A 19,147-nucleotide genomic window follows, 5' to 3' on the forward strand; every position below is an offset into this window, starting at 1 on the left:
TCAGGAGAAAGTAGATGAGCTCACGTTCATGAGGTAGTAATGACGTGTAAACAGAAAGCAGCTTGACATGATGTTTGTTCTGCTGCCACTAAGTGACCAAAACAATTCCTGCAGTTTCAACGTCTGAAACTCTGATCTTTAGTTTGCAAAGACACACTCATGTCATGTCAACAGAAATGTCTAAAATATTATAAAACAGTGTCACCTGAAATTCAAGACGAGACCAGCATCATCAGGTTTGAGCTTCACTGGCAGTTAGCGATGCATAAGCCGCAACTTGTCATTTGGATTTTTCTACATCTTAATGTTTGGAGTCCAATTGATTCATAATATCACACAACGTTCAAAGTGAGTACAGACCATCCATAAAAACACAAACAGAACAAAAAGTGAAAAAAGACCAAAAAAAATACTTGAGCACAAACTTTTGTATGTGTGCAGCTCCAGAATCTGTTCTTCATGAAAGACCAAAAGAAACAAAAAAAAAACCCCAAACACTGGAAGCACAGACTTGTGTGTTTGGTGTAGTCCTGAAAAACATTCCTTCCCTGGTGACACGTTGCAGCTCGCTGGTGTTTGTCAGTCCATTCTGCTGCTGCCTACGAGTGTGTTCCTCAGAGACGTGTCAAAGATGACCAGCTTCACGCCACCATCCTCCTCACTGTCAGAGAAAGAGAAGAAAACACTTGAATTCACAGGAAGCGCTGAGCCCATCCATCCATCCATCCATCCATCCATCCATCCATCCATCCATCCATCCATCCATCCATCCATCCATCCATCCATCCATCCATCCATCCATTCCTCCCTCCCTCCACCCATCCATCCATCCACCCATCATCCATCTATCCATCCATCCCTCCCTCCACCCATCCATCTATCCATCCATCCCTCCCCTCTCTCCCTCCATCCATTCTCCATCTATCCATCCATCCCTCCCTCCACCCATCCATCTATCCATTCATCCATCCCTCCCCTCTCTCCCTCCATCCCTTCCTCCATCCATCCATCCATCCAACCAATCCATCCATCCCTTCTTCCATCCATCCATCCATCCATCCATCCATCCATCCATCCATCCATCCATCCATCCATCCATCCATCCATCCATCCATCCATCCCTCCATCCATCCATCCATCCATCCATCCATCCATCCATCCATCCATCCATCCATCCATCCATCCATCCATCCAGTTCCTACCTTGGCTCATGCACACATTTCCATTTATTCGTAATCTGCAATAAGTGACGTTTAAAAACAATGGGATAAAAATGGTGGAGTCAGACCTGAGGCTGGTTCCCTCTATGTCCTCGATGGTGTCAGGTAGGGGCTTATTGGCCGTCTCTGGCAGCAGCAGGGTGAGGGCAGAGCCCAACAGGGGGCAGAGTCCACAAAGGACCATGGGGGCCTGAGGACTGACGCTCCTCAGCAGGTACATCATGGGAGCCAGGACTCCTCCAGTCCGAGCAAACATGGAGCCGATACCGATCCCATTTTGTCTGTAAAGAGGAAAAAGAGAAGCTGAGTCAGGGGAACCTGAGGGCAGATCATTACAGAGTCTGCTGAGTCGCTTCTGTGAGTCTCAGAATCTGTGTGATTATAGGATCCTATAGGAAATCTTTCATCTGTACTGATCTTGCGTCCTGCCTGTGTGTGATGGTGACAGTGGAGTATCAGAGCCGCACTGAGGACAGAAATCTGACATTTTGAAGATAAAATCAATATCTCGAGGAAAACATTGAAATATTTCAAGTAGAAAATTTTAAACTTTAAATTCTTGTAACATTACGATTTTATTCATATAATATTACAATTGAATCCTTGCATTTTCCAATTTCTGTGTCCCTAATACTCCATTTTATCTACTTTATCTAGACAGGATTTCACATTATAGATACAAACGCTTATTGGGTACACCCACAGTGACTTCAGGTGTCCATTAAAGACCTCCCTTTAGTCTCATCAGACCAGAGTCTTTAAATGCTGTCTCAACAATATACACCTTATACTTAAAAAAACATCTTCAATTTCACAATTATTGAAGCCAGCGTGCAAGAGTTACTTGTTCAGGAATTCTGAATTGAGTTCTCCCACACTCTTCAGTTTAACACACATGAAAATAAATGACAAACTGAGGTCACTCAGTGACATCTGCAACAGAGCAGGTTTAACCCAGCTGATAGGAACTCCCCAAGTCCCATTACCTGTAGCTCCAGAACGGGAAGGAGGACTCACCTGATGACAGTGGGGAACACCTCAGCTGAGTACACGTAAATAATGGAGAGAGAAGCTGTGATTCCAAACTTCCCAATCATAGCCAAGACTGTTTTAATGACAGACAGGTCTAGAGAGAAGAGGGAAGAAGAAACATGGAATATAAAAATGAACAAACTACATTTTAAAAAGAGATAAGGCCACATCATGTGTCCGTACCATTGGGAACGAAGATGGTCATGAGGCAGGCTGTGCCGCCCACAGCCAGGAAAGCCAGCTGGGAGATTTTGCGGGAGCGGTTGAGGGTGAACAAGGTGATGGTGCGTGCAGGCATCTCCACCAGGCCGAAGATCATCTGGGTCAGGTAGATGTTCATCCCAAAGTCAGAGATGTTGAGGGAGAGGCCATAGTACACCAGCACGTTGACAAACCTGGCGCAGAAAAGAAAAGAAGCGATGTTTGATGCCAGCTGTGTGACCTCTGACCTTCATCATATGACCAGCACACTCTCAATGTATCAGGCAGACAGATGAGATATGATGACACGTTTTCATCTTTGCAAAAAAAATTAAACAATACAAGTTGACAAAAATTTTTTTTCACCAAATGAAAAAATAGCGCTGCTGTTCAACAGTGTGATTCCTCACCCCACCGCCAGATGGTGCCAAAGCAAAGAGTTTTTCATATCCTGTACGGGGGTGACTGAATATACAGCCTCCTCATCAGATAAAAACAACTGACTTGACCTGTGTGATGAATCACTCAGTTGTTCTGATTAAATCCCATTTTAAAAGCTGTGGTTTTTATTTTTACCCTGACAGCACAGTAAAACTATTTTATTATGAAGGCTTTACAACTCATTTAAAAAATAAAAAGTAAATTCCACACTGAACTTGAAGATGCATTTGTAGTTTTCGGGGCAGATTCAGAAAATGCAAAAAGACACAGGCAGGAAATATCTCTGAAAGACACCCTGGTAAAATCTTGACCAAATCCTTACAACCAAATAGCTGCCCAACGAACAACCCCATGAGCCTCAGCTGTGCTTCACGTTTAAAGCTAATGTCAGCAGCATGCTGTTCTTCTACATCTGTTCTCCTCTCTCTCCTGCTCCCAGCTGTCATTTCAGAGCATTTGCTGCAACACTCCTCCACCACTTCACCTCCACGCCTCATATCAGGCAAAGTTCACCATAAAAACTTTGTTGTGTTTATAAACATTACACAAGCATTTAAAAAAGCATAATTTCAAAATATTTGTCTGTCAAATATTTCTGAATCAGGCCAGGAAGCAGTGAGTCAAGGATTTGTCCTTGTCCATGGAAAAATGAAATGAATTTACAGGATGACTTCAATTTCATGAGCAACATATTTTCTCTGTGGTGTTTTTCTCGAATCATCGGTCACGGTCCAGTGAAGAGAAGAGAGAATTGGATTCTTTCTCATGTATACATTTTTCTTTTATCAGACAGTTGAATAAACATAAGTTCTAATTTGATAGCTGTCCATAAACACTCTTGAAGGCAGAGAGTAGCTCCAATGCTGCGGTGCTCATACATCAATCAAATCAATATTTAAAATGTCTTTTGACAGATATCTGTCTTTTTGAGTCAGTGGCAAAAAAGGTCTGATCTGCTCTTACTCACCAGAGATAGAAAACAATCAGAGACTGCTTCCTCATTTTTGGGGTTCGAACCAGGTCAATGAAAGAGTGTTTTTTCTTTGTCTCTGTTTTCTCTTGGACTTCATACATCTGAAGAAACAGAGAGTGGACGACAAGGTTTTACTGTCAGTCAGTGACACACACACTGTTTAAGAAGTTTGCATGTTTAAATGATAACCAGTCATCGAAACATTTATGCAAAATAATTCAAGCAGACTTATGTCTCACTGTTTGAGCCATGTCACACAGTCTAACTCTCACTACACACACACTGTTACAAAGGTTAGAGGATGACATCACTCATATGCAAATTTTTTTTAAGTATGTTGGGACTACAGATGGAAATGAGCCCTAGAGGCTAAATCTGGTACAACCATCTTTTCATTGTTTTACAACTGACTAATGGTATTGTACACTGTCTTGTAATAATAAACTAAACTAAACTTTTTTAAAAAAGTAAGCAGCTTTCGTTCATTTTGTACATGTAGCATTTTGTTGTATATAGCATGTAGCATTTTGTAAATGTGTGTTAATGCTTGCTGCTATAACACAATAATTTCCCAGCCAGGGATCAATAAGGGACTAAGAATTTTGATGGTTCATGATCTACTAGAGTTATTACTGTAAACTTGTGTAGCATCACTGGTCATTGCAGGTTTTTCTTTGTTACTGCTGGTATTATAAGAAGAAATAAATGGTACAAATGGTTCTTTTCAACAGTAAAAACTACAGTAGTTGAATCTGTACCTCAGATATCTCCAGATCTTTGGTGAGGGGCTTCCCATTCATCTGCGCTGCTTTCCGGATCAGCTCCCACGCCTCCTCTCTCCTGTCGTTGGCCATTAACCAGCGAGCCGACTTTGGCAACACCCTGAAATTGAAAAGACAAATTGCTCAGATGACCTACTTACAGTCACCTGCACCTGACCCACTGTGGTGCGGGGGGGGGGGGGGGGGGGGGGGGGGGGGGTCCGCTTTTTGATACAAATCTCACATTGTCGACAACCTGATTTGCCATCGCAAGAAAAAGGCCTAATGAGATTGGTGGAAACAGGAATAGCTAAATGGAAGGCGGCCATTGTTGAGCTTTTTTAAGATCATTGACCTCATACAGTATGTAAGAGCTACAGCAATGATAAACAGAGATATAAGATGAATGCATTTTTCTGTAGTGTTCCATCAAAAGCATGAGAGGAATTTAGTACCAGCCATGCATGACAATCAGCATTGGCCATGCATTTTGTCTTCAATCGTAGAGGACGACAGGGAATTTCTTTTACCACGGACTTTCACATGCACAGCATTTTTACAGCCTACTGTTAAAGTCATTGATCAAAACTTTTTTTTTCTACACATACCATACACACTGCATGAAATCTAGGTCAAACTGCCACCCACTCACCATATGTAGAAGATGAAGAGGAAGCCAGGTGCTGAAATAGCCAGCTGCAGCTTACGCCAGTCTCGTATGAGGTATGCCACTCCGGCCAGCATAATGTAGCCAAACCCAAAGAAGTAGTCAGTGATTATACCAGCCAGCATGCGCTGCTTAGATCCTGTCCATTCTGTGCCTGTATGGGACATAAACAGTGGGCAGAGGTCACACAGCAATACGGTACTAACAAAATCAAAACTTTGTATATATTGAGGTATTACTTCAACTTCTAATATCCTCTCTCTGTTAACATTATATAGTGTCTCGGTATTATGTTTCTTCACAATTATGGCTAAAGTGATTACGTCTATCAGTATTAAAAGACAATCTAGTCCAGAGTAAGTGGTGTGTATTAATATGTTAATTTTTTCTCCCCCTTTGCTGCACAAAAGGCTAGATCCAACATTTCACATAAAAAAATATATATTTATTTGCCATACCCCTATCTCTTCTCTCTTGTTTCATTCCTCTCTCTAAACTGTCAAGTAAAGGCCAAAATCGAATAAATCTAATATTCCTCATCCTGTCAGTCAGTTACTGGTAAATACTGTACGTGTATTTCTGAAAAGTCACACCGTTTGTTTTCTAAGTTGAGTGAACTTTTTCTTTAACTGAAAATAACTAATGGATTGAGGCAGAAAACAGCTTCTCCAGCACACTGACCTAAAACAAAGGCATTCATTATGACACCAGAGATGGATGTTCCAACCAGAAAACGGAGGGCGGCGTAGACGTAAAAATTGGGGGCAAAAGCAGCGCTGACCCCGAACACAGACTGGATAGCCAGACTGATGAGGATGATGTTCCTGCGGCCATACCTGGAATGAGACAAAAAAAAACAACTCGGTCATTTCTGGAAATAAAAACTTTGCACTGATTCAAAAGGAAACGAGACAAAACAGCTCTCACTTATCAGCTAAGCCCCCAAACAGAATAGCTCCGACAAGAAGGCCAAACATGTAGATGGAGGCGCCAATGTTGTTGAGGCTGGCATTTTCACACACGAGGTCCCACTGCAAAGAACAAAGACAACAAATGAGGTGGAAACATCTTCCATTTTATGATAAGTAGTTTTATAAGTAGTGACTAATGAACTTTTGACCATCCCTGTTTCCTGAGACAAACACTTTCAGAAGTACAGTAACACAAAACGTATAAGCTTGATCCCTATGTTATTAGCAGTAGGTGCTACACCCCATATTCAAAATCCATAAAGCTGTTTCAGTTTGATGACTTCCGTTGCCTTTTCGTTGAGCCACTGTATTCAGACTAAGTATAAAGAAATGAAATCCAATCTATTTGCTTTGTTCTGTGTAGTTTAAGAAACAGTGCCGTCCGTTGGGACCTCTCCTTAGCCTTTGGAGATATACTTTGCTTTAATAAAAGGCAGGAGTCACACCATGGCTCCTTCCACTGCCCTTGAGGTTGTTCAAAGACAGATTGCTCTGTTGGGGAGCCAGATGATGTACATACCACTAAGGCCCTTAATATTATCCACAGCGGGAGAATTGCAGAGCCCTGGGCATCTTCCCATCCAGCTCCACACACAGTGGTGAATTGACAGGCTTCCAGTTTTCCAAATCAACTGCAGACCTCCTCCCAAACTTGTTGTGTTGTCCCATGTGACATTGCTTCGTCCAATCACAACATTTCGGTCATGTAACTGCTGCTGCCCGGCCTCTCATGTCCATATGTTACAAAACCTGACATAAAGACAGTGTGTGTGTGTGGAGGGACCTTGAAGATGCCAGCACTGCACTCCAGGGCTCAACCCTCACCCAGTTTAACCCAGTCTCAGATATCATCAGAGCTCAATGTAAGCTCCCTTCACATTCCTGAACTGCGTGAGTCCGCATGTTAAAAACCATCAAGTGAAAAAGTAGATGTTCAGGAAAACAGAATCGAGTGACTCACCTCAGTTGCTATGGTGCTTTGAAAGGTCTGGTTGCTGTACTCCCAGCCCCCCTGGCAGCTTCCAGCAGGGCCTCCATCATCAAGACTGACACCACTACTACTGCGGTTTGAGGGGACGGAGCAGGACAGGTCACTGGTGGCGGTCAGGAAGCTGAAGTTCACGGCCGGAGTGCCCGTGGAGCGGCAGAAATGAGGAGGAACAGCCCCGCTGAAAATAGTGACCAGCATGTGAAACGCGAGAAAGATCTGAGGTAGACAGATCCATATGTACAAGATCTTCTGGAACTTCCCGAAACCTCCGATATGACAGAGAATTTCATCAAAATGCATTTCTCTGGCACTTTGTTTTGGGGGAAGGGGGCACACTTACAAAGGTGTACCACAGATCAGGTCTGATGATTCAGAAGGTCCAAAAGTGCAAAAGAGTCACAACACAAGCAGGTGACGGCGGCTGCAGATAAAAGACTTGAAATGAGAGCGTAAGCCAGGCGGATGATTAACAGGTGGAGAAAAAATGTCCTCTCTCTCTCTCTCTCTCTGATGCAGTCACACCTGTGCTGCTGCTCCGCACTGAACTGTGGAGCAGCTCTCCCTGAGGATGACCTAACCTCTGAGTGATGGGAGTGAACAAAGGCGGGAGGGAGGTGATTGCACTCATGTGGGAGGAGCTGCAAGTGGATGATGGCTGAGCTGCCTCCACCCCCCCTCATCTCCACCTTCTCTCACTCCAAAAACTTTCATAAGATTCACCCCTAGGAGCCCATTTTCACATTATAGCGTGCATGTGCAGTGCAGAGATCTATCGAAGAGGCCAAACTGGTGCACTGTAAGTCAGTGGTGTTTTACAAAATTGTGCAAAGAGCATTCACAGTAATTTTGTTTACATGGCACAGGTATCAAGAGGACTTGGTTTCAGTTGTCAAACTTGTTAAATTCCTCTCAGACACTAATACCGGCTGGCACATTCCAGCTGGTATTCAGTGATCTACAATGGGATGTAAATGGGGGTGTGTGTGAGTATCTAAAGCTGAAAACACAAAAGAAGTAGATAAATACAGCAGGGAGGGATTAAGAGAGGCTCTGACACTGCTCTTCCATCATGGCAAGCTTCCACTTCTCTGCCTTATCAGGTCATGAGCCGCTGCTGCATAGTTTGAACCCGGGATGTTTTTTTCGTAGGAGCGAGCCTCACACTATGCTTCAAGCCAACACCACTCACTATCAAAACCATTCACAAAAAGTGGAACAGAGCTCGTGGGGAGGGTGGAAACTGGAGAAGACTGACGGTTTGGCATCCTGTGATGAGGCGTGGGCTCCAGTGTTCCACGTTTCACACTGTGAAGGCTCGGCGCATGAAATTCCCAGCTCGAAACACACAGCAGGGGGGGGGGGGGGGGGAGTGGCGTCAAAGACCAGGTTTCATAAATAGTTAAATTGTGCTGCGGAAACAAACTCAGAATGTACAGACACACGTGGTAAAGCAAGACTGCCCCTTCAGTGCAAAGCAGGAAATACAGTGAGTGCTGCATGTTGCAAAACATTTTGACCCGCCCTCCCTCCAGTAAATAGATCATGTGTGCCAAATGAAATACATTCAGATTCTCTGGCGCCATGATTAAAGGATGCTATTCTAAGGCGGTCTATATTTTTCTTGTTGCTTGAGGGAGAAGGAGCACTGACTGACCCCTTTAAGAGACAATCAAACAAAGCAACCAGTAGGATAACTACATCATTCAGTAACCAGCCACTATTTGCGTCATATGGATGTTATATGAAATAAATCAACAAAAATGTACATAAACCTAGAAGCACTGAAAAAAGAATACAAAAGAATGAACAAGATTAGATATAGAGATACTATATCAGCGACAGTGTTATTTAATATCAGATCTTGCATTATAATCTCCAACTGTTGTTTCATTAAGAAAACTTTCACACTAAGTTCAGACATTAATCAAAACCACCACCTTTCCTTCACCTAAACCAAAACTGCCTTCACTGCCTAAACCTAACCACAGACTGTGTATGTTAAAACTTGTACCTTCCTACATATATAAATGAAGTGTCCTCACCTAACCTAGTATTTCCCCATCAATCCCAGTGTTCTGTTGTTGACACTAATAAGATAAGATAAGGTCGGAAAAGATAAGATAAATCTTTTGATGTGTGTTTTTACACAAGTTTGTGTTGCACCACAATCACAATCACTACATTTCCACATGATGCAAGATAAAACACTTGTGATAAAAAAAATGCTGCTGCTTCTGACCCGTCCTGTCAGCTGTGAGGCCTGATATAGACAGATATGTGCCTCTCCACGTCATTTTCAATTCTTAAGTGACTACAAGAGGAATCCAGTCAAGGTGCTGAAACATCACAGGGATCAAAAGAAATAGGAACCTTTAATAAATTTGCAGTGGACAATAATATTGACTAATGATAAAGTGTTGATCTGTTATTATGTCGACAGTTCTCCCGCCAGAGGGGGACGTTTACGCCCCAGCAGTTGGAATGCTGGACTAACATCGCTCACAGGACGCAGTGCTTAAGGTCAAATGAGGAGAATAATTACAGCCACTAAGATCAGATAGGAAGGAGGTGGGACGATCGCCCTAAAGCACCAGAAGAGACAATTAGTCCGTCTCTTATTGCCTCCAACTTCACTCACAATCATCACAGAGGGAGGTGCGTAACACAAGATTAAAGGTTCAGTGTTGGAGGTGTTTGCCTACTGGCTTTCTCTCCTCAGATAAATGAGTCCACTCCACTGCACATTCATCATTGACCACTTGAGTCCCTGCAACCTGTGTTGGACTTAATGAAAGTCATTACACAGACTGACAACAGGCTGCAGATGTGTATTGGCATCGTTAGGACGCTCCACAGGACATTCTTCAAATTCCCAGAGGGAAGTCATGCTGCTTGTTTCCTGACGTTGTGTCTGGGGGGCTGGGGTGGGGAGGGCGGTTTGGCCACCAATTCCAGGTTTTCCAGAGATGGGGAATTACTTGCTGACACCAGACAACTGGGTGCAGACGGGCTGTTTTCTACTGATCAGTATCTCAGCCACCAGACACCATGCTGACTTATTAAATGACTTCAGTTAACACATTTATTTATTTACATCTACCTTTAAAGAGAATGCATCATGGAGATGTTGTCATGCAAAATGTCGAGACAGAATTTAACAGAATTTATTATTATCATTAATAGGGAATATGCACAGTCAGCTGTGGTGTTCTAGGAACTGCATTAAGAGTTGTGAGAATGATGTTTCTGATTTAAGAGTTGCATCAAAGTGACTAAGAAAAACTGTAAGTTAAAACCCTACACCTGCAGCTGACCAAATGAAGATTTAAGTCAATTGTTTCTACGGCATAAAATCAGTCAACAGTAACTAGAGAAGTTTGATTTTAAATTAATTTCATTTCCATAAAGACGATTTGATCTAGAGACTTTTAATGAACCACTGCCTTTACTGTGTCTGGGAGAATATCAAGGTAGAGTCTGAGATTCCCTTTAGAGTTACTCATATGGCAGACATGTTTATCCACAGCAAGGTGACAACGAGGGACACCACTGAAGCTTCAAGTGCAGTTAAAGACTCGACCCTGGTGCGAGTACTTAGTAATACATGCATTTAAGTGAAGGAGATCAGGTGAAGAGGTGAAAATGAAGAGTGAAGTTATTAGGAAGTTAGAGGTCAGAAGAGACAAGTCTTCAACACTGAGAGAGACGTCCATTCAGTGACCTTTTCCACCGTCAGAGAACAACAGACCACAACTGTCTGGCCTTTTGGTCTCATCAAAGACCAGATGGGCTTCTGCACTTTGGACCATGTGTAAGGCTTTTACTGTGTGTGAAGGGAGGCCCGTCAGAAGTGTTGCACTTTAAGGTGAGAGATAATAATAGCTCGGAAGACCTGAGTCAGGTAAGACCTAATTTTCATGATGAAAACATCATGACAGAGAGACAAATGTTGGTTTTCTCCCTATCTTGGTTCTAATATTTCAGAAAAATTGTAAATCATTTCAGAAAAAGAGGTGGAAAAGGGAAAAGAAAAAGTGAGTATAGTATGAATAGATTAAAGTTTGATGAGGTTTATTCAGTTTCTTCCATGTTTCAGCATTTCCTTACAGTCTGAACAGTAGCTCTCAGTTCTCATCCTCACCCAGTCACAACCTGACGTGGTGGCCTTAAGTCAGTCACTTGTCAGCTGTCAATCATTCTCAACCTTTGCCACTGTCATTCGGCACTGTGAACATACTCCGATGTGAGACCATCAAACCCAAAGAGCACGTCCCATGTTGGCAATGCCCAATGCAGTGATCGCCGGATTGATTCCCGACTGTGTTAATCTGTACTGCATGTCATTCCCCGAGTCTCTCTCGCCACTTTCCACTTTCATGTCTGTCTCCACTATCCTGTCAATTCAAAAGGGAAAATCCCCCCCCAAAATATCTAAAAAAAAACCCAAAACAAAACAAAAACATCCAATCAGGAGTTTCCCTTTCATGACTCCTGTTAGTCAAAGGAGCTTAAACCTAAGGATTGCTTCCATGGTGATCCACCTCCTGCTGCAAAGTCTATTCCTTCTCTACACAATAAATTTCCCTTTACTTAAAGGTTATAGCTACAACTTTTTCATCAAAACGATTAATTTTTATAATACCTTTATACATCCACATAACATCTAGAGGGGTGCAGAATAAAAGTATAATTTTTTACAGAATATTTTTACATAAATAATTGTTTTATAAATTTTGACGGGTCCAAAATATATAAATATTTACATCTGGTTACGTTACGGAAAGTCGGGAAATGATTCCGATGTGTTACCAGTCCACTGTCAACACCGGACCTGCTGCTCATTAAATATAGACTACGGTTAGCGTTAGCTTATAGCTTTAGCTACTAGCCACTCCCTACAGGCGTACCTGGCAACCAGTACAATTGAAGGTTGGAGCGACAGCGGGCGAGTGTGAGTGCGACACTTACTGGCCGGGAGGAATTAAACTTGGAGCAACACCTTTACTTAAATCCTCACACTCTAATTAGTCTCTGCAGATGGAAAATGCTTGATTGTAACACAGCTCAGTTCTACTGTATGCTCTACATTTAGTTCATTATCATCGGTTAAGGAAGCATTACTGTACAAACAGGCAGCTTGTGTTTTGGTCTCTCCATCTGATCTCAAAGGGGCGTTGGCCTCACATGAATGGAGGGGGAGGGCCGGCCCTCAGAGGACCCTCTTTACTCAGTGTAAATAATAGTGGAATGTGAACTCAAATACATCACTCCACATTAAGAGGGCACACACAGCTTCTGCAACACATTAAACAAACAACACCGAGCGACCGGTGAGAGTTTCACTACTCATGAATTCACCGTCTGTCCGGTAAAATAATGGAACCGGACACGCTTCCTTGTAATGTACTTTACTAAGTGGCGCGTAGCTGGCTGTCATACACGGTGTACTGATCCGTCAGTTTCACCCAGATTAAATGTGAGCAGAGTCCTGCAGACTAAGAATAAACAAGTGGGCAGGGTTTGAAGGGCCTTGGAGCGACCCAGCAGTTATGAAGACAAATATTTCCCTTCTGGATCAGTAAGGCGGGGAAAGGTGTGTTTGGAGAGGAGACAGAGGGGCGCTTTGTCCCCTTTCCCTGACAGGTCAGCTCTCCCCAATCTCACCCCCCCACCACCACCATTCCTCTCTCCCTTTCCCTCTATCCCACCTTCCTGCTCCCTCGCTCCCCTGCTCTCTCCTGGAGCTCACACAGACCCTCTCACTTGAAAGATGCTATCGCTTCTCTGTCGCTCCCTCCTGCTCATCCTCGCCCAACAGGTAAGAAGAGAATTATTTGCATCTATTCTCACGCTATAGACGGACTGGGCTTTGTGATAAGACAACACTCGGTGGCACTGAACACCTGCCATACATGCTGTAGCTCGGATGTTTTCAGAAGTAGAGCACCAGCTATTTAAATCTTGAAGGAATTTGCCAATACTAAACTCTTAAAGCTTGTGGAATGTTTTGAAGTGTACTGAGTGGGTTTTAATGGTGCCTTTTTATTTTTACTGCTGGCGAAAGAGGAGTAAAGTCTGAGGTCATTATATCTAAAGCTCTAGTGGACCCGTTTTCACACCATGAAATGAGCTTATTCAGTAAACCTGGCAGACAGGCTTCAGATTTTTGGCTTAACCTTCAGTGACCCTTGGAAGCACTCAGCAGCCGGAGAACTGAAACACGAGTGATCTGCATCTCAGCAAAACAGCAACAACTAAAACTATTAGAGACACTGCAGCACTTTAAACTATTAGAATTCATTTTCACTTCATAACAAACTAAACACTGTATCTGCAGTCAGGCTGAAAGATTCAGCCTTTTGATTTATACATGGATGTCACTCGACTCAGCTATAGAACACTACAGTGACTGACTGGGCTTTACATTGTTTTTCCATTTTGACTTTTCAGCAGAGGATGAAAAATATGAGAAATAAAGACATAAATGTCCACAACTAGATTTACACATCACACCTGGAGCTGTGATGTGGTTCACATCATTCCTTACACACCTCATAAAAGCGCTGAAATAAGTAATGCTAATATTCTAGCTGTGGGTGTGTGATCATTACGCATTTTTTGGGCCTGTTAAATTTTTTTAAAGATTTTTGGAGAATGTCTGGAAACTTAACGTACACAGCAAATACTGCAGCTACAGATTCCATAGACATACACATCACTATAATTGTGTGATCTACTGGAGGAAATAACACAAAATGTGAAAAATGCCTTTTGAAATTACAGTACATGTGCAAATTTGATGTTATGACATCTCGTCACATGAATGCAACTGTTTGTCTTCACTCTCTGGACGTTTAAAGTTATGTTCCTTGAAATATTAAGTGAGAGAAAAGAAATTCACAGCAGCAGCAGTAAATGCTGACTCCTAAATGTTTACAGGCTGATCAATTTGGTGTCGACAACTGGCTAGACATGAAGAGAGAGATTCCTGAGATGGAACAACTGCCTTCACTGTAGAGATGATTATTGAACATTAGGATAGGATGTTGGTTTGCATCTCTACAGCTGTAGCGTAACATCCCTTTTTTCCTCCTACAACATAATAAAAACTGATTATCCAGGTTCACTATCATTGACATAACATGGATACTTAAATGCTAATATACTGGAAATATTCATTTTATTGTTGCAATACAATGCTCTTTTGAAGAAAAATGCGTAACTGAAATATTAAGTGTATAAAAAACAAAGCAAAAGGAAGTTGGTTAAACACGGTGAAAATTCAGATTTACCCACTTAAACTCTGTGAGCTGCTAGTCAGTGTGCAGACGTCTGAACTGGGTCTGTCTCCTCTCAGACGGGTTGGAGCCTCCGTCTGACACGCTTTGCTAAAGGCAGTGCAGCCCTGAGGGCAGCATCCACAGCTGCTGGCAGCTAGTTAGCATGTCTATTACCTTAGATACACCATATAAGATGTAGTTCCAGTGTTTCTGGTTTAACAGCACCATGCTGGACTGGTGAGAGTGGGTTTCTAACAACACATGCTGTACTACTATTCTAGGAGGCTCACATTTGGGGAAGCTGAATTCTTCGAAAATCTTAATTGTTCGTCTCTGTGGGTGCATCACACCAATCTGCCCGTTGTTGAAGACGGTATCAGAGGCCCTGGGTTTTCCAGGTACTCTGTACTGCACCCAAATGTTGACCTGACCAGGGTCTGCTATAGCATAATGTAAAGTAATCATCCTCACCGTCAACATTTCACAAAGTGTGCATACCTACAGCCTTCGCACTGACCAAAGTCCAAACTAGAAGAGTGGTGATAAACCACTATTAAAGACAACCATGATAATTAAAGGATAAAAATTTGATAATAATGGCACTTGAATGAATAACAAACCAATGATACATGCCAAATACCAGTTCACCTATAGTCACCTTGCTCTTTTCTACAGTTATGGTAAAAATAGAGGCAAAATACACAACAAATTAATTCAACTAATGATAATTATTGTTGTGATTTTTTTTTTTTTTTTACATTTTCTCATTATGTATAGGTAACTGATGGTGAGCAACTGTCTCACAGTGAGATGTACAAACAAAATAAGACTGGGTCAAAAACCTAGTGTCTGGACCTCCTGATTTTATCTGTGCCACTGTCACCAAACACTGTCATAATCACCAAACAGATGAATTAAAGACAAAGATTGAGCTACGACCTCAGCTCTTTAGCTTGAAACACTCAGAGAAAATTAGAGGAGACAGATATGATTTCTTTTTAAAATATTTTTTTCAGGCTTTTGCCTTCATTTGTGAGACAAGACTGGATTTAGGGCAGCCAGGACAAAAACTAAACCCTAAGCGAACTACACCAGGTGAACTATCAGGGATCACAGTTCCTTTTTTGCCTCTCAGTGTGTCTTATGTTTAGTTGTTCCTTAGTTTCCTTAAATGATGTTGCTACATGTAATGACAGTAGTTAACATAGAGTCTCACCTCTATTTTTTTTGGGGGGGGGGTACTCCTCTCTTTGTCCTCCCTGCAGTTCCTCCGCAGCTCAGAAACCAGAGTGACTTGGTAGACCAGGACTCACACACTGAGAAATGGTAGAAAAAGTACCATCAGTCAGTCAGTCAGTCAGTGAGGGATGTCTGTGATTATCGGGCTGGGAATGTGATGTTGTTGTCCAGCCAATAAGTGTGGTTTCCTCAATGTTAGCACACTTACAACACACCACCATTTGAAATTCTGCTCATTTTCACCTTGCCAAACATTTGAAACAGAACTTTATTTGTAAGTAGCAGCAACACAAGCGAAAATTAATAGCGAATGTTGACTTTGAACCAATCAGTGTGTCTGTTCCTCTCCTCTCCCAGTGCCTGAGCAGGGCTCAGAACAATGGGCAGCAGCGGGCACCTCGGGGGGGACAGTCTGTGGCCGAGAGGCGACAGTTCTGCCAGTGGCCCTGCAAGTGTCCGCAGAGAGCTCACTGCGCCCCGGGCGTGAGCGCCGTCCTGGACGGGTGTGGCTGCTGCAAGAGCTGCGCCAGGCAGATCGGACAGCCGTGCAACGAGAGGGACGTCTGCGACCCGCACAAGGGCATGTACTGTGACTTCTCAGCAGACCAGCCCAGATATGAGGTCGGAGTGTGTGCATGTGGGTGACTCACATCTTTTCCACTATTACTCAGTGTGTCAAAGTAACAGGGGTGCTACACAGTTTCTGTTTCAAACTTAATCTCTAAATTCAGTTTGGTCAGAAGGTTTACACTGAGCCTAATATACCGATTAAAGTCACAGTACAACAGAGGCACAGTTTAAACCCTAACCTGGAATAACTGGACCTTGAAAATGATGTTGTCTGATTTACTTTCTGGCTGCATATTCCCTCTATATTTATGTACGTGTATGGATATTTGTTTTTCCATGCAAGACATATTCATCACTTTTGTGCATCCCTCCAAAGCTGTTGTGATTTATTGCCTGTAAACACCTAACATCTTCATTAACAGTCACTGGTGACACTGGTGTTCAGTCTGAAAGCAGCACTGTACTGAAAGGCTTTCTCTGTGGATGTGAATCTCAAAAATGTCACATTATAATGTAATTTACTTGATAAATAAACCTAAATCTAAACTAATTTGGAACATGTTGAGGTCAAATGAGGATCGACTGTTGCAGCGCTAGTGATAAAACACCAGTTTATTTAAATAATCAAGATTGGATCCATTTTGTAACATGTTTTAAAGTTTGAGGCAACATGAACATTCATCGTGAGATTCACATGGCATCACCAGAGCGGCAGATCCCTGAGATGTCTCCTTTATTCTTTCAGACATGATGGCAGTGGGCTGCGATCTGAATGGGGCCCACTATGAGAACGGAGAGGCGTTCCAGCCCAGCCCCCTCTATAAGTGTACGTGTATTGCCGGAGCCATTGGCTGCACCCCTGCTTTCATCCAGAAGCCTGCGGGTCTCTCAAGCACTTCCCCACAGATGGGCAACATGCCAGCTGGCCTCCGCAGCGCTCAGAGCCCAAAGAAACACCAGCAGGACACTACCTACATGTCAGGTGTGTGTTTATACAGTAAACCTGTGGAGGTTGGATGGGGAGGGGAGGGGAAGGTGGGGGGGGGCGTCACATTCCCCTGGCAGTGTGACGAGAGATGGAGGGGTGAGCTGGGACTGTGGTTAGACTTCCTTACAGAAAGATTGATGGTTCCTGTTATACACAGGAGAGGGGACAACTTGCTTTTTGTTAAAAGCATGAAATGCTTCATTTTGGTGTTCGGTGTAGTTTGCTGTGCGTGGAACTCTTTGGAAACACTCATTTAATGTGTCACTTGTAGAAAAACACAGATCAACATTTGATTTAAGATTTGAGAGCACAGGAATCTGAAACCTTAGATTAACTTTTTTCTTTTTTCAAGTATATTTTTCAGGCTTTTTGCCTATGATAATTGAGAGAGGCAGGACAGGAAATGGGGAGGCAGAGAGAGGGGGAATGACATGCAGCAAAGGGCCACCAGATTCGGGAGTCAAACTGGGGCCGGCTGCAGCGAGGAGTACTGTAGCCTCTGCATATCAGGCGCCTGCTCAACCCACTGAGCTATATGGCGCCCCACCTTAGATGATCTTAAAAAAGCTATTTCTCTGATTTAGCAATGATCTGGGTGTGGTGATGTACTGCATGTAGTGTCACTGGAAACATTTAGAGCTAAATCATTTAAAGTTTATTATCTTATATTCAGCAGTAGCAGGAAATGAATCCCCTCAGTGAATCATTTGGTGTTTGGTTGATTCTGATCTATGTTTTGGAGGAGTGGTGGACAACTGGCTCGTTCTTTGTGTAGGGTGTTGTTGACACAATGCCCTTTAACTGTAATAATGAAAGCTTACAGGGATCCTCCTTTAGCCTGGAAGAAGAACTGTCTGATCCAGACCACACCCTGGAGTCCCTGCTCCAAGACCTGCGGCCTGGGGATCTCAGTGCGCGTCAACAACGACAACAGCAAATGTGAGATGAGGAAGGACCGTCGCCTGTGTCTGCTGCGACCATGTGATAAGAGCGTGCTCAGGAGTATTAAGGTGATTAGTTAAAGTCAAATTTAATTTGAAGTTTAATTTGAAGTTAAATCTATGACTCCCTGTAAATGAGAGCTGCAGAGACCTACAACATAAATATACGTTCAAAGGAACTCGGTATTGTGTACTCTTTTTGTGTGTGTGCGTATGAGTGTGTGTTTTTCTTTTTCTGTTGTTTTCTGTTTGTTTTCTCTTTTTTCCCCTTTTAATTTTCTAATCGATATATAGTATATTTTATTTTTTTGTGTTGTATTTGTTGGTGTTTTTATTATAATAATATATTATTTACTTAATTTATTTCTTCATTCCATTACTCTCTTGATACTTGCGTTATGTCATTATTACTGTTATTATTAATTTGATGATTAGTAACATAATTTATTATTCTTGTATTAATCAGTATATGCACGCATGAGAGGCTATGTTTTTGTGTATGTGTATGTATGATATGGATAAATTGAAAAAAAAAAAAAAAAAAACATTTCATTTTCATTCATTTTTTTTACCTCCAGGTGCTTAAGGGAAAGACGTGCCGGCCTAAGTTCCAGGCAAAGAAAGCAGAGAAGCTGACGCTGTCCGGCTGCACCAGCACCAAAAAGTTCAAGCCCACGTACTGCGGTGTCTGCACAGACAAGCGCTGCTGCGTCCCCAACAAGTCCAGCATGATCAAGGTCAACTTCACTTGCAAAGGAGGCTCCAACACGCAGTGGAAGATGCAGTGGATAACGTCGTGCGTGTGCCAGAGGAAATGCACCAAACCAGGCGACATGTTCTCTGAGCTGCGGTTACTTTAACGGAGCCGAAGC

General features: G+C 42.7%; 2 protein-coding genes across 2 annotated transcripts; one reads left to right on the forward strand and one right to left on the reverse strand.

The window, feature by feature from the left end:
- Positions 1 to 579: 579 nt before the first annotated feature.
- Positions 580 to 7,557, reverse strand: LOC311007545 (organic cation transporter protein; the record flags this gene model as incomplete). The annotated part of the gene is given in 10 exon segments (XM_084000782.1): positions 580 to 661; positions 1,289 to 1,501; positions 2,238 to 2,346; positions 2,436 to 2,647; positions 3,862 to 3,968; positions 4,626 to 4,749; positions 5,281 to 5,441; positions 5,972 to 6,131; positions 6,223 to 6,326; positions 7,228 to 7,557. Coding segments are annotated over 10 exon segments (1,602 nt in total).
- A 5,470-nt stretch (positions 7,558 to 13,027) lies between these two features.
- Positions 13,028 to 19,135, forward strand: ccn6 (cellular communication network factor 6; the record flags this gene model as incomplete). Its single annotated transcript, XM_084001281.1, has 5 exons — positions 13,028 to 13,075; positions 16,134 to 16,413; positions 17,092 to 17,328; positions 18,151 to 18,344; positions 18,854 to 19,135. 5 exons carry the CDS (start codon positions 13,028 to 13,030, stop codon positions 19,133 to 19,135), a joined length of 1,041 nt encoding a protein of 346 aa, XP_083857407.1.
- Between the last annotated feature and the right edge of the window lie 12 nt (positions 19,136 to 19,147).

The sequence above is a fragment of the Trachurus trachurus genome (assembly GCF_905171665.1).
Source record: "Trachurus trachurus genome assembly, chromosome: 24".
NCBI lineage: Eukaryota > Metazoa > Chordata > Actinopteri > Carangiformes > Carangidae > Trachurus > Trachurus trachurus.